Here is a 15,948-nt window from a genome sequence, read left to right as displayed (position 1 = left end):
ATTTGTACACAAATGTTCATAGCAGCATTATTCATAATAGCCAAAAAGTGGAAACAACAGAAATGTCCGTCAGTAACATATGGATAAGTAAAATGTGGTATATACATACAATAAACATTAATTGTTCATAAAAAGGAATGAAGTACTGATATATGCTACAACTTGGATGAGCCTTGAAAACATTATGCTAAGTGAAAGAAGCCAGTCACAAAAGACCATACATTATATGATATCAGTCATATAAAATGTTCAGACAGGGAAATTTACACCGACAGAAAATAGATTTGTGGTTGCTTATGTCTATGGGAGGTGGTAGCTAAAGGGTACAGGGTTTCTTTCTGAGATGATGAAAATGTTCTAAAATTGACTATGTGATGGTTGCAAATAAATATCTATGAAAATATGAAAAACCACTGAATTGTACACTTTAAATGGGTGAATTGTATGGCGTATGAATTAAACCTCAACAAAGCTGTTAAGAAAAGAATTGTGATTTATAGTTTTTAATCCTGAAGAGAACTAAAGCAGTCATGGTAATAATATGCCCCTGAATTTTAGAGTTCTCTATCTAGAGAGTCTCATTTCATAATACAAAACCTTACACCTAAAAATGCCTACTGCTTTCTCTTATCTGTCATCAATAGACCAGTCACCAAATAGGAAACGTTGCTACCTGACTGGCCCTTGCAGCCCATCTCCAAAGAAGTGATCAACTAACCAAACCTGTCCCTGGACCCTGAGCCTCACTCACTATTGGGTCTCAAAAACTGATGGTAACCTTAGTACCTCGGGTATTCAGTCTACTGATCAAGAAATGAGATCAGGAAGAATATATAGCTTCTCATATTGCTAGATATGTTTCTCATAATCCAACTGGAACCCAATGGAATCTAGAAAACCTTATTTCTCTAACTGGCAAACTTTCCCTAACTTAGGAACTAAGAACATAGTCCAAATGAAAGAGAAGGTGTTTTCAATATAGCTCTAATAGCTTGAAAACTGTTTAATCCTGAACCAGAGATTACTGGGAAAGAAAAATAAAGGAAAAAGGTTTCACTGAAAATTTACCTGAAAAATGAAATTTCTCTTCAGAAAAATGGGCTAGCTGTGCACATATTCTGCTTTTCTCTTGCAACAAAGTTTCTTTTAAGGCACTTTCTCTATGTCCTCTAGAATTAAGAGCTTCAATAAGCTGGTCCAGCTGTTCACAAGAACTGTAAAAGCACCACCGATTTGGCTTATGCACTGGTTTTGGCAGCTGCACAGAATCATCACATGGACCTTGGTCAGTGCCGGAGGTAGATTCAGACATCAAAGAATCTCCAGTTTTAGTGGATACCTGAGGACCTTGAGACTGTACATTATTCTGAAATGATGAAGGTCGAGGCAACAGCATGTCTTCAGTGAGACCAGAATAATCTTCTTCAATAAACAATCCAGGAATAGAAGGGAAAATCCAATACCGCCTATACATGCGGTCACGGCCCAAGGGAAAAATATTGGTACATGCTATGGCACTTTGGATTTTTTCCAAGAGCTCTTTCTCTTTTCGTTGGTGTTCTTGTTTTAAAGCTTCTTCCTCATCAGCAGTAAGAGGCTCTCTTGTTACACAGTTGACCTCTTCCTGCCTTGTAAATTCTTTAAATCCATTTTGTCCCCCTTTCCCTATAATTGAAACATTTGATCACCATTAGCATATTTTAAATTTTCCTTACAAAAAATACAAGGTACCCCAAGTTACTATATGTTATGGACTAAATTGTATGCGCCCTGCTTCTCCACTGACCCAACCCAGCCCCAAATTCATCGGCTGAAGTCCTAAACCCAATGTGACTGTATTTGGAGACAGGGCCATTAAGGAGGTAATAAAGGTTAACTGAATTCAGAAGGGTGGGGCCCTAATTCAGTAAGACTGGTGTCTTTAAAGAAGAGGAACAGAGACCAAAGTACTCTCTCTATCCACATGTGGGTACAGAGGTAAGGTCATGTGAGGACACAGTGAGAAGGCTCTATCACCAGCTAAGAGAGGCCCCACCAGAAATCAACCCTTTTGGCACCTTCATCTTGTACTTACAGCCTCCACAACTGTCATAAAATAAATTTGTTGTTTAAGCCACCCAGTCTGTGGTATTTTGTTATGGCAGCACGAATAGACTAATATACTATGTTAATAAGAAATTGGTATACTTAGGGGGCAGGGTATAGCTTAAGTGGTAGAGCACATGCTTAGCATGCACAAGGGCCTAGGTTCAATTCCCAGTACCTCGTCTAAAATAAACAAATAAATAAACCTGATCACCCCCCCCAGTAACAACAACAAACAAACAAACAATAAAATTTCATCTTTAAAAAAAAAAAGAAAAGAAATTGGTATACTTAAATATAAGGGGCCACACAAAAATCTTCCATCTCCATACTGGAGAGTGTGGCAGAGTCTGTTAGTTATTCTGCAACATAGATTCATTCCTTCCTCTAAGGCAGGAGTTAGCAAAACACTTCTATAAAGGGTTAGCTACTAAATATTTTAGGCTGTGTGGGTCATATGGTTTCTGTCACAGCTACCCAACGTTGCTACGGTAGCATGAAAGCAGCCATAGACAATGTTCAATAAAACTTTATTTATGGTCACTGAGTCTGAAATTCCTATAATTTTCACATGCCACAAAATATTATTCCATTTTTAATTTTTTCCAACTATTTAAAAATGTAAAAACCCTTCGTAGCGCATGGGTTACATAAAAACAGGGGGCAGGGCAGATTTGGCCAGTGGGCTGTAGTTTACTAACCTCTGCTTTAAGGTAACAGAGCACTTAACTGTTAGCAGGCACCTAGCAATCCAAAAGAAGGACAGCACTTCCCAGACCCTCTTTCCCCGGTAAGCATGGCTACATTAGAAACTTCTGGTCAAAGAGATGGGAGCAAAAGAATTATATGTGACCTCTGGGTTGTGCTTCTTTTTCTTCTTCCCCTCGTCCAACTAGCTAGAATGGAGACAAGGTGATAAATCATTTTGGAACTTGAGGATGGCAGCAAAACCCTAAGGATGAAAGCACCAACAAGACAGAAAGAGCCTGGATTCCTGGTGACCTGCCTGGCCTTCTGTGCTGTGTTGAAGAATTAGACTTCTCTCTTGTTTCAGTCATTGTCAAATTGCTTAAATAGTTGGGGAATGTTTCTCCTTTCTATTTTTTTTGCATGAAAGAGTTTGTACAAGATTGGAATTACTTGCTTCTTTAAAATTTGGTGGAATTCACCATAAAGTTGCCTGGAACTGATAATTTCTTTATAGGAAGGCTTTTAATACTAATTCAAGATCTTTAACATTTTAAGACCATCCACATTTTTTTTTCATTACTCTATTTTTATAATTTCCATTTTTCTAGGATTTTGTTCATTTTGGACTCTATTTTCTAATTTATTGCTATAAAATTGTCATGTTATCCCCTTGTCTTCAAATTTCTTCTCTGTCTGTAGTTATGTTACTCCCGTTTTCAGTCCTAATTTGGTTCATTGTGATCCCCCACCCTCCTAAAAATCAGTTGCAACCAAAGTTTGTCTAGTTTGTGCTTTTTTCAAAGAACAAACTTTTGGCTTTGTCGTTCTTCTCTACTGCGGTTTTATTTTCTATTAATTTCTACTCGTATCTGTTGTTTCCTTATATTTGGGGAGATTATTCTAGTTTCTACCTCTAACTTCTTAAATGAATATCTAGCTCAATTTGCCTTCTTCTTTCCTAACATGTATTAAAGCTGTAAATTTTCCTCTAAGAAGAGGGACTGTATCTAACAAGTGTTAATATGCAATATTAATTAGTTTAAAATATTTTCTAATTTCCATTATGGTTTCTCCTTTGACCCATTACTTAGAGATATGTTTTAAAACTCTAATAACATGAAGTTTATTTGTTTTGGGTTTCTAAATCAACTGCATCATAATCAGAGAATATAGCTTCCATGAGGCAGGATGTTTTCTGTTTACTTCTAATAATCATTTAGAAAATAATGTTGGGAAAAAAAGATACTATCTAAATTACAGGAACAGAATAAACTTAAGGATCTCCTTTAATAGTTACCAAATGAAGATGGTAAGAGATCCTCAGAAGCTTCCAAAAAATGTATTTCCTTTGATCTAGCAAGTTATGAAATTATCTTAAGGAAGCAGAGATTTCCATTCTCAGCAATATGACACCAATTATAAGCATTACTGATCTTTGTATCTCTAGCGTCTAAGAGGTATACAATGCATGTTGAATGAGTTATGTTATAGAATAAAAATTTCTATTTGGTCTAACATAAAGTAGTAAATATAAAAACTCAACAAAACTCAGTGACCAACCAAAAGTTGGAAGTGATGAGAAACTGTCCCATTAAAGAGATAAGAATATTGTCTGTTTTCTCTAAAGTATAAATGACATGTGAATAAAGACCTAATCATAAATATACTACTGTAATTTCATAACACCACTTAAAAAACTTATCAAAGCTATGAGCTGGGCACTTAAAAAACAAACACACCTTGGAATCACAAATGGAAGTAATCTATTATTTCAGAATAGTGAGTTAATAAAGTGCCTGTTTAAAAATAAGCAAGCATGCCCTTAAGAAATTCTGTATTACCTCTTCTGCCTCTTTTATGTGATCCTGGGTCATCTTCATCTTCAGTGACTGTATCTTGATCTTGATCTTGTTCCTTTTGCTCTATTTCTTTGCTCTCAGTGCTAGTATCAAAATCTTCCCTTTCTTCCTCCCTTAAAGATAAAAATAAAAATTTTATTTATTAAAGAATATATAATTCCACTCATGAAGTATTTATTGCCTGCCTAAGTAAAGTGCCAGGCATTATGCTCAGAAGTAGTGAGCAAGATGACACACAGTTTACAGTCTTGTAGAGAAAACAGATAATTACATAAACCATTGTAAAATTGAAATATGTAATAAATACTAAAAAAGAAGTTCAAAGTGCTACCAAAGCATTTCCAGGAGAACCAAATCTAGTGTCAGGGATCAAGAAAGGCTTACTTGCAGAAGTGATATTTAAACTGCGAGACTAAGGAGACTAGGGAGGGGTGAGATGACAGACAGGTAAAAGAAAATCTTCATTTCTAGCAGAGGGGATAACATATGCAAAGGCACTGAGCTCAAGAGAAAAGGAAGGAGCTATAGAAGAACATAAAAAAAAAAAAAAAGAAGTAATCTAAGATATGAATGAGAAAAGGCAGGGCTAGATCATACTGAGCCACGTAGGACATTATGCAAAAAGCAATGGGAAAAAAGAGGATGAGTTTAGAAAAGGAAATGATATGAGGGAAATGATTAGAAGCCACTCTGGCTGCTATGTGGAAAATCATGTGGGAGAGAAAGTAGTTGAGGGGAGGCCAGTAAAGAGGCCGCTGTAATATTGTAGCTGGTTGGGAGGTGACTTTGGCTCAGAGCATAAAGGAGATAAATAGACAAGCAGTGAAGGAGAGAACTAGACAAATTCAGAAACAGTTATTAGGCAGCATGAACACAATGTGGATGTTTTACCTAATCCATTATGTTGTCCAAATTAAAAATAACATTGTATGAAACTTGAAATAAATTCCACCATTTATGTTCTACATTCAAAGCAAGTTTTGCAAACTCAAATGTATTTAGAAGCCAGAGAGATAATGTAAATGAGGGAGGCTAGATGAGTACAAAGATATAAAGTGGTGGGATCTATAACATGCCCTATTTTTCCTTTTTTAAAAGTTGAATTATCACAAGGAAAAAAATTGTAACTATGAGAAGTGATGGATATTAACAAAACTGTGGTAATCATTTCACAATATATACATACGTCAAATCATTGTTTTGTACACCTTAAACGAATACAATTATTTTATGTCAATTATACCTCAGTATAATTGGCAGAAGTTTATAAAATGTAAAAACATTTGATATATAATTCACATACCATAAAAAATCACCATTTTCAAGTGTACAATCAGTGGTTTTCAGTATGTTAACAAGGTTGTGCAATCATTGCTTCTATCTAATTTCAGAACACTTTCATCATCCCCAAAGAAAAACCATATAGCCATTTTCATTTCCTCTTCCCCACTGCCCCTGGTAACTGCTCATCTACTTTCTGCATTGATTTGCCTATTCTGGACCTTTCCTACAAATGGAAACACATAATACATGGCCTTTTGTGACTGGCTTCTTTCACTGAGCATATTGTTTGCAAAGTTCATCCACATTGTAGCATGTATCAGAATTCCATTCCTTTTTTACTGCTGAAAAACAACGTTACATGGATTTAACACAGAAGGAGTATATCATTTTGTTTGTCCGTTCATCAATTGACAGACACTTGGGTTTTTACCAGTTTTTGGCTATTGAGAATAATGCTGCTATGAACTTTTTCATGTGTACATTTCTGGGTAAACATAGATTCTTAATTCTCTTAGGTATACACCTAGGAGTGGAACTGCTGGTCATGTGGTAACACACAGTTTAAATTGTTTGATGAACTGCCAAACTTATCCAAAGCAGCCACACCATTTTATACATCCCTGCCAGCAACGTATGAGAATTGTAATTTCTCTGCACTCTCACCAACACATGTTTTATGACTAATGATGTTGAGCATCTTTTCGTGCACTTCCTGTGTATCTTCTTTGGAGAAATGCCCATTAAAATCCTTTATTCATTTTTTAATTGAGATGTCTTTTTATTATTCAGTTGTATGAGTTCTTTACATATTCTGGATATTAAACCATCAGATATGTGATTTGCAGTATTTTTTTCCCATTCTCTGGGTTGGTTTTTTTTTTTTACTTTCTTGATAGTGTTCTTTAATCTTCATGAAGTCTAACTATTTTTCCTTTGTGCTTTAGGTGTCATATCTATGAACTTCCTTTAAGGCATCCAGATTCAATTCCTTAAAGTGTTACTGATGGCCCTGGAAAATACAGCTGTTGCAAGTTTGTGACCTATGATCTTAAGACTTAGGTATTTTTACATGCAAGTATAATCAAAAGTGTATTGACTAAATTTTTATAAGTAAAGTTTTTATAAAATAAATAAAACTTTAGTCAATACATTAAATTTGGAATACTGAGATTTTTGTTTAGAACTTCCTTTGCAGATTTTATTTTAAAATGATTATTTCTGCTAAATTTGAATATAATTTGCAATCTGCAATATGGAGAAATTCCATTTGTCTTCCAAGCTAATCTATATCTCCAATATTTGGAAATGCAATAAAATACTTAGGCAGTCACTAAATTATTTAAGTAACTAAAAACTATTTAACTAAACAACAGAGGATGCTGACATCCTCTCCCTACACCATCTACCAAAACCTCCTGTCTCATCTCTGTTCCTCAGTAGGCTCCAAGGAGCTCTGTGAAACAGTGTACAACTGTGATGATGTTGGTGGAGGGGGAGATACTACTGGTAATGCTAGAAACTAGTTAAAAATAGCCTATTGAAAGTTTTCTGGGAAATTATAATTTATAACATCAATTACATGAGAAAATGAGTTCTAGACTCCCTAGGAGTACTTTTTTTTTTTTTTAACATAACACATGTGTATCTGAGGACTGTCTATATGTAAACTTCACAGGCTTTTTGACACTATTATATACGTACAGAAAACTACTTTTCTAAAAATTTTGAAAGCACTGCAGAGTTTAAGATGCTGATTTTTATTCTTTATATAAAGCCAGATGAGCACTGTAATTCAAACCATACCCAATAGATACATCTGCAACTGAACTTCTTTGCTCATCTTCCTTTAGTTTTTCTTGTTTCTCCTTCATTTTCTGTTCTTGCTCCTTAAGTTTTTCTTCCTTCCTTTTACGAATTCTGAAAGTTAAAATAAAGTATTATATAGTTCTGTCCCATACTTTTAAATTTTAGTATCTTGCTTTTAATCATCAAATTATAAAAAATGCTCCAAATGTTATCACAAAACCATAATGTAGTTGTAATCTATTCGTAATTTCTTAGTAAAGCCATCAAACAGCATGAGCCAATGCCACATTGTAGCCCAATATGAAATATGGTTTTACTTTTTTATTTTTAAAAATTTTTTACTAAAGTATAGTCAGTTACACTGTGCCAGTTTCTGGTGCACAGCACAATGTCCCAGTCATGCATATATATACATATATTCATTTTCATATTCTTTTTCATTAAAGGTTATAACAAGAGAAATATGGTTTTAGATGCAAAGAAATAAACAGCTTTTATCAGCACAACTGAGATAATTATCTCTCACCTAGCAGCTGCTTCTTCCCTCTCTTTTCGATGTTGTTCTGCTTTTAACTCCCGGAACTCCTGCTTTGCCTGTCGTAATATGTCAACATAATCTTCAATGAAATCCCTAGTAGAAACCAGGGTCAGCAGTTTCCCACAGAGAGCATGAAGTATCTTCATTTTTTCTCCTGTCAAAAATTGGTAAATAACTTATGGATTATCAAGGACAAGAAAATTTTAAATTTGTGGCTCAGTGTGAAAATGCTTAACAAAAAATAGGGAAAAGTCTCTCACGATTAAACATGTTGATGGTATGTCATTGGAAAAAAGTAACTTTGAATCCAATTTAACAGTAATGTGATATACAAGGCATTTCAAATACTAATGACTATTTTATATACTAGTTAAACAAACATGAAAAATTTTCTAATTGCAAAGAATTATTTTTCAACTTTTAATCTTTAGGATTACGTATAAAGTTCATATCAAAACTAAGTTATTAACCACATGAATTAAAAAAAGAATGGCAATAGGCAAATTGCTACTCTGAAAAGACTACACAAAAGCACTACCATAAATTACAAAAACTATACGAACGTTAGATCGACTATAACTCAATAAAATTTTTTTAAAACTATATGAATGTTAGGAATTAAGATACTCTACTTTCATTGTATGTTCTCTTAAATAAGCATATTAAATTAAATTCCATAGATTTGTACATTATAATTTTTATTTAAAAAAGGAAGTGAAAAACAACTTCATCTTAATTTTATATACTGTTTCTCATATCTCACTTATTCAAGCAAGTATGAGAATTCAGCAGCCTCAGCTATACTAATATGCTAAAGGTGAAAGCTCGCTAATTCTCATTTATGAAATTGAAAGCTCGCTAATAAAGGTGAAAGCTCGCTAATTCTCATTTATCTTACTTAACTTAGTAGATGTAGTAAACTAACCACAAACTTCTAAAATAATAAAAAATCCAAATGAAAAAGAAAGAAAACCATAAATAATTAAAGCTAATATGAGTAACAACAGTAGTTTCAATCTAGGTACTATCTGAATTCCAACAATTTTTTTAGAGACTGTTTTCTCTTTTAAAACTGAGTATCATCTAAAACTTATCGTCAGCTACTTAGTTTTCTTGGCATAAGAGGATAAGAGGGTAGGAAGTAAGCAGGTTACACAAGTTTCAACTTGCAAAGTTTACCTGGTGTCAAATCATACACTGAAGTGCTTGACAGTTTCTTTACTAGACCAGGATTACTCAAACGAAGCTCCATACAGGCATCATCTGTAGCATCAAATCCTCCTCGTTTCTGATATCTGTACTTCGCATTTGCTGATGTTACGTCAGCACCTGAAGCTAAGATGTGTAGTCTGAGGATTTCAGAAAGAGTGCAGCTATCAAGATCCAAGCTTTTCAAACTGCAACCTACAGTTGTTAAAAAGGAAATAGTCATTTAGAATATAAACAATAAATCCTCAGCAGTGTAAAATATACCTTTATAAAATTAAAAATAAAAAGCCAATCAAAAAAATAAAACCCACACATACCCTGGTGCAACTGCGGCCATGCAGCTGCCAAAGATGCAACTGCAGACAGTGCAGATTTTGTGGGGTCTGCATCTTCATCCAAAGCCTCTGTTAAATCTTTAAGGAAATAAATACTTTATTCTAGTGCAAATCAAAGCTTGAATATTTGGGAATAATGCCCTTTTAAAATGATGAAAGAAACAGCAAACAGCTTAAAATTCAGGAACCTCAAAAGAACCAACACTAGGTACAACAAGCATCATTCACATTCTGCCCAGTCTCCACCTAAAACTATGAATCCCAAGACATGTACTACACACTAAATTTTCCCTTACTTAACATAGAGAAGACAACTTTCAAGTTACCAACAAGACACACATACATTCCAAAAAAATGGTAAAATGCACTTCAGAATGAAAAACAAATCTCCTTGCTAAATACAAATTTAGAAAATTCTACTTTGAAAATCAGAATCTATTTGAAGATACCCAATCTTTCAAAAATAGTTGGGATTGAATCATAACAAAATAAAAGTTGTAATCATCACAAAACCGGCACAGAAAAAGAGCTAAAAGAACTTAAAGACAGCACTACTGTCACTTAACCATAGATCTATCGTCTTCATTTAAATTGCCTGCTTTCATTTTGAAAACTCTCTGATCCAAGAACCAGTAGGAAGATCTTCCTGTATTTTCTAAGTAAATTGTTTTAGCTTTGAAAATAGTGCTTAGCTTACAAATAGGACTAAAGAGAAAATCTACTGGCACAAATGTATTTTAAGAATTAGTGTATAATTAATTAAAGATTTAATGTACAATTATTCCTGACAAAGATAACAAAAAAATTAAATTGTCACCTATGAAAAAACTTTAAGCTTACAAAAGCTCTTCTTTTGTATCACAGTACAGTGGACACCACTTCAGATTAAGAGTCAGATAATGTACATTCTATTTCTAGCTCTGCCTGTCCCTAGTTCCTAGTTATGTAGCTTTTAGACAAGTCACTTAATCGGCTTCATTATTCTTAAAGGGGTAGTCTGGATCAGCAGTTTTCAAATTCTTCAAATATTTCTTGGAAGACTAATATAAACGAGATAAAAGATGCCCTTATTAACGTAGGGTATGGAGATGATAGTCCTGCCCATTCATCCTTCCAACTACCTTGCAGCAGAATGGAGGAATCCCTGTACAACCTGTACACTCCACAGATTAGAGCTGGAAAATCACTGGGCTAACCTGGTTCTGTGGTTCTTTAGCTTTCTACTGTATGATTCCCTCTCCAAAGTTCACAAGCTAAAAAAATGAACCTTAGAGAACAGAACCGCTGTCCTTTACACTAAAGGAAAAAGGCAGCCCTGGGATTATTACTGATTACAATCACTGACAATTTTATGGCATATAAAGCATAAGTAATACCACACAGGAGAAGTGACCTGAGTAAATGTTGCATGTATGCGGTAGTTATTCCTACCAGGCCATGAGTCTAGTCGAAATGACAGGCATTATATTCTTTCTCACCAGGGAAATATTACACCTAAAACTGTTTCAGTTTTCACTGTACATATAAAGCCTAACAAACTTAAAATTAATAGGCACTCTAAAATTAGTAACAGTCCTAGTTGCAGAGCTGTACAAGTGTCCTGGCTCTCTTCCTTTGCAGCAATCACCACATTCAACCCATTTTACACATAGTAAGTTATAGTTTCCTAGGACAAAGGCTATAAAGGCCTTAAGAAATGGACAACCAACAAAATGAGTTTACTTTTAGTTGTGTTAAACTTACATGTTAAAATACGTATTCTTAAACTCAATCATCTACCAAATGGCACACTCAAGAAACTGCAAATATAATTCGAGGATTTGCTGAGAGACAATCACTTTGGTACATCATATCAAGATGAACCATATATGTTATTACTACCTGAGACAGATACATTTATCATCATTGCTATCAAGAATTAGGTACACACAATTTCAATACTAAACAGCAACATCTCAGCAACTACATAAGATTATTCTACATAAGAAGGATGATCTTGTCCCCCTACTTCAAAGGGTGTTTAAGTTCATAATATAAGACTAAAGAGAGGAATTGATATTTTTAATGTAAGAGTTAAAAAATTACTGGTCAAAATTTCCAAGTTTTGATATAAAAACAGAGATTAAAGGTCAAAGAAATCAGATGTTCTTGAAGACAGATAATTACTTCTTTGCCATGTTATAAAGCAATATTAATGTAGTTTAATGAGGCTCTATCTAGACCAGGGTGCCCGAATTTGTATACCATCACTTTCTTATTAGCCATAAGTCTTTGGGCAAGTTAATTCAACTCCTTAAGTCTAAGTTTCTTTATATGTTAAAGGCAGAAAAGAATTACATCTACCTCACAGGGTGGTATGAGGATTAAATGAAACAACAAATATATAGTGTCTTACTAGCTATGTGATCACTTACCATCTATGTGATCATCAGTAAATAACCTTACTGAACCTCAGTTTTCTCATCACTATGATAAATTCATGCTTTTGTCTTCTGCCCAATTTCCCCATTTCTAAAAATAGCAAGAACCACCTTATATAATAAAAGACCAGATAATGAGGAAGTAAAAGAATATTCAAAATCCCATTTGACTATTCAGTTGCTTTTAGGAAGACTATGGAAAAGCTTTTTGTTACTGAGATGGGAAAACATGAAAAATACCCGGGGGAACAGTCCAGGGCTCTTAATCAAATAGAAATAACCATTTACAACATGGCCAATAATAATAGGGAAGTGAGAGAAAGGTGAAAAATTCTAAGTCTTTTTCCCTTCCCTAACATTTAAATAGTTTCAAAATGAGCATTAAAACCTTTATTTAATGGCCAGCTTATTCAGAGGTAGACTTTATAGACAATCCTGTACAGGAGTAGAGCTATAAAAATTACAGATCAAACAAATCATGAGTAGAAAATATAATGGCAATACAAACGTCAACAGTTACATGTATTTCTCCTTTACACTAGCTGATTTTCCAACACAATTTCCTTTTGACCCCAATTTTTGTCATCAGGACTTCCAAAACTACAAAATTCACCTGCTTCCAATTCTGAATTAAAGCTTTATGTCTTGTATTAAGGTCAGAATTTGGTCAATAACCCTGTGATGTTACTGGTCATTAAGACAACCTAATGGCTAAAAGAATGAATATATCTACATTGTCTACCTTAGATAATCTATCTTTAGTGCTGGTACTTTTCATCTTAGAAAATCTTTAGATATTTTATGAATGGATTTACTCTCCTGTCTTCCCTTTAGTAGAGTCACATTTAATTAACTAAATTGTCTGAGATGACAATGAGGATCACACTGCTAAAATGGCCTTGATAAGGGACTCATGGTGATTAGCAGTCAAGCTAGAGAATATATTTTGCTTGAACTCAGGCTGTAAAATCAAAAAGCAACCAACACTGGATACATACTCATCATTATCCTATTGCTTCAGCAACCAGGCATAAAGGAAATTAGCTCAAATTATCTAAGGCCAACCATACTATCTGAATAGAGGAATGTCCCATTTTTTTGTACTAAGATCCTGCTATCAAGATGTCTCCAAATAGTTATTTCTTATTGTAAATTTTTATGCAATACACTAAAGTATTGTTTAATGGTCCTATCACATATGTAGCAAAATTCAGAGTATTATTCAGGAAGTCATATCCACCTCTTAATACAGATGCCTAACAATTTCTCTAACTGAGATAAATCCTAAATAAAACAGTGAACATACTCTGTATTAAAAATAAAAAAAGGTTTCCCCAAGCATTATTCCTACATTAATATGTACCACATTGACACTAGATACTTAACTGCATAGAATTTGAAGAGCAAAATTTCTAGTTCAAACTAATTAGTGAAAGTAAAAAATTAAATTAAACTTAACTCTGATCTAAAAACTATCAGATTTGAAATGAAAATAGTAGTAGTATTTTCAATTTAAAGTATTATTAACAACAATTAAAGTATTTCCTTAGATGCAGGCAAAAAAAAAAATCAGTGTTATTTAGTAGTTTCTTGAAGCTACAGATACTAGTCAGTGAAATCTGTAATGCTCCTAAATCACAGATGAAATCTAAAGGAATAAAAAGCAAGATAGAATAGGTGGGGTGAGGGGAGGAATTTTTAAGGTCATCAGAAACAGGATACATTAAAATAAAGTTTTTATAAAGCAACTGATAATGTGTTGTTAGTACATGACTCAAGAATCAAGTAACTTGAACAATCATACTGTATAACTGTAAAAGTCAAGTTAATTTTTTAAAAAACTTGAAAAATTAGTTTCACTACAAAGCTACTACCAGCAAGCAGTAACACTGAACTCTGACCTTTGGTGTCAGCATCAGTTATTTGCTCTTTGGCTACTTCCTCTTCTTCTTCAGCTATCGCCTGGAAGATGGCAGTCAGGAAGAAAAAAAGCAATTCACATAGTGGGCCTTCACTGTCATTTCCTACAAGAGCTTCCTCTAACACTTCTGTGAATAAAATGTTTAAAATGAATTTAAAGTTCTGGTCATGTAGCGAAAAAACAACTCCACTGGAATAATAAACATTTTAATCAACAACAGCCTGTTAACTATTTTCTTAAGTGCCCATTTATCAAAGTAGAGCCAAGCATTATTCAAGGTAAAATTAAAAAAGTATTTTATAATTATTACAATAAAAGACAATAAAAGCATAAGCCAAAATCACTGCATTCAAAGAAAGTCAAATGAGTCTTAGTAGATTAACATTTCATCTAGGTTTCAATTTGAGATGCAAATTAAGGCATATATTAAAAATTATAATTTACTCTAATTTGAATAACAATGCCAAGGATTTGTTATTGTTGTCCCTCTATTTTTATAAGCTATGTAGGACATTACTATTTATCAAACAGTGCACAGAAGAGGTAACTGTCACCATTAGATGTAATCCTCATATTGTATTCAAGTCATAAATGTTTCTCATTTAATTCATCTTAACCTAAAACTTCTTATCTAAACTAGCACTATTTAGGCCTTCCTGATCTGTAAGGCACAATGAATCATGCCTCACTCAGCTCATAAAAGGAAACGGAGGGAATCTGAAACCCCTCTTGAAGAATAAATTCATTAAAATAAGAGTGACATTATAATTCTGTCTTTGAGAGTCTTTATTTGGATATTAAGAAAATTATTTTACTATTTGTCAGCTAAAAAACCAAAATGGTATCTAAAGCCCTTTTTGTTCTAATTTAGCTCTTATAAATGATGTTTATACAAAGTAAAATTATGTAAGTGCAGAGGCAAAACAGAATCACAAATTAAAGTTATGGTGGGGGTGGTTATTGCTCAAGAGGTAGAGTGCATACTTAGCACGCATGAGGTCCTGGGTTCAATCCTCAGTACCTCCATTAAAAAAAAAAATCTAATTACCTTCCCCCCAAACAAATCAATAAATAAAAATTAAAAAAAAATTAAGGTGTGAATACCTTGTCTCCAAATATAGCTGATGTCAATTCCTTCCCTGCCTGCACTTAAATACCATGCCGCCCTCAGGAAGTAAGAGTCTATTCCTTCACCTCTTTGAATCCCAGCAAGCCTAACTAATGGAATATGGCAGAAAAAAGGCTTGGCTAGTTCCAGGCCTGGCGTTTAAGAAGACTGGCAGTTTCTGCTTCCTGCCTCTTGGAACTCTCAGCTGTGTATAAGGAGGGCAGGCCACTCTGATGGAGTGCGCTGCTGCTGCCGTGGGGAGGAGCACTGAGGCACCAGGCATATGTGTGTGAAGAAGCCACCTTGAATATCTGTCCAGGTACGCCTTCAGGTGACTCCAGTTCCAGTTGCTATCTGACTGTAACCACATGAAAGACCCCAAGAAAAGACTGGACAGCTAGGTCCTGTGACTCCACAGAACTTCGGGAGAAAATAATTTGTTCCTTTAAGCTGCTAATTTTAGAGTGAACTGTAACACAGCAACAGCACTTGCCTAGGGTTACTCCCTCAGGAAATTCATCCTGAAGATCAAAAAGCTCCCCAAATGCATTAAGGAACTCCAAAACCATCAGAGCATCACCAAAGATTTCAGGAGGTAGTCTAGTTTTCACTGGCGTTGGTTCTGGAAGTTCCTGCAAGATTAAACAATTCATATAAATATTTGAACTAAGTACAGAAAATTGTAAAAGACAG

The 15,948-nt window shown here is 34.2% G+C and overlaps 1 protein-coding gene across 3 annotated transcripts in view; it reads right to left on the bottom strand.

Moving 5' to 3' along the window:
- The window catches only part of BAZ1A (bromodomain adjacent to zinc finger domain 1A), a 76,171-nt gene that overhangs the window by 15,680 nt on the left and 44,543 nt on the right, over window positions 1-15,948 (bottom strand). For 2 of the 3 annotated variants that reach the window (XM_074365655.1, XM_074365656.1), the window contains exons 10-17: window positions 15,749-15,887; window positions 14,128-14,274; window positions 9,789-9,884; window positions 9,442-9,666; window positions 8,251-8,416; window positions 7,722-7,835; window positions 4,617-4,747; window positions 1,069-1,665 (exon numbers count right to left, since the gene is read on the bottom strand). In XM_074365655.1, coding sequence (XP_074221756.1) covers window positions 1,069-1,665; window positions 4,617-4,747; window positions 7,722-7,835; window positions 8,251-8,416; window positions 9,442-9,666; window positions 9,789-9,884; window positions 14,128-14,274; window positions 15,749-15,887 — 1,615 coding nt within the window. The remainder of the gene's footprint in view (window positions 1-1,068; window positions 1,666-4,616; window positions 4,748-7,721; window positions 7,836-8,250; window positions 8,417-9,441; window positions 9,667-9,788; window positions 9,885-14,127; window positions 14,275-15,748; window positions 15,888-15,948) is intronic. The other variant, XM_074365657.1, reaches the window with a different exon arrangement.

The sequence above is a fragment of the Camelus bactrianus genome, chromosome 6 (genome assembly GCF_048773025.1).
Source record: "Camelus bactrianus isolate YW-2024 breed Bactrian camel chromosome 6, ASM4877302v1, whole genome shotgun sequence".
Classification (NCBI taxonomy): domain Eukaryota; kingdom Metazoa; phylum Chordata; class Mammalia; order Artiodactyla; family Camelidae; genus Camelus; species Camelus bactrianus.
This window is presented reverse-complemented; position numbering and strand designations above follow the sequence as displayed.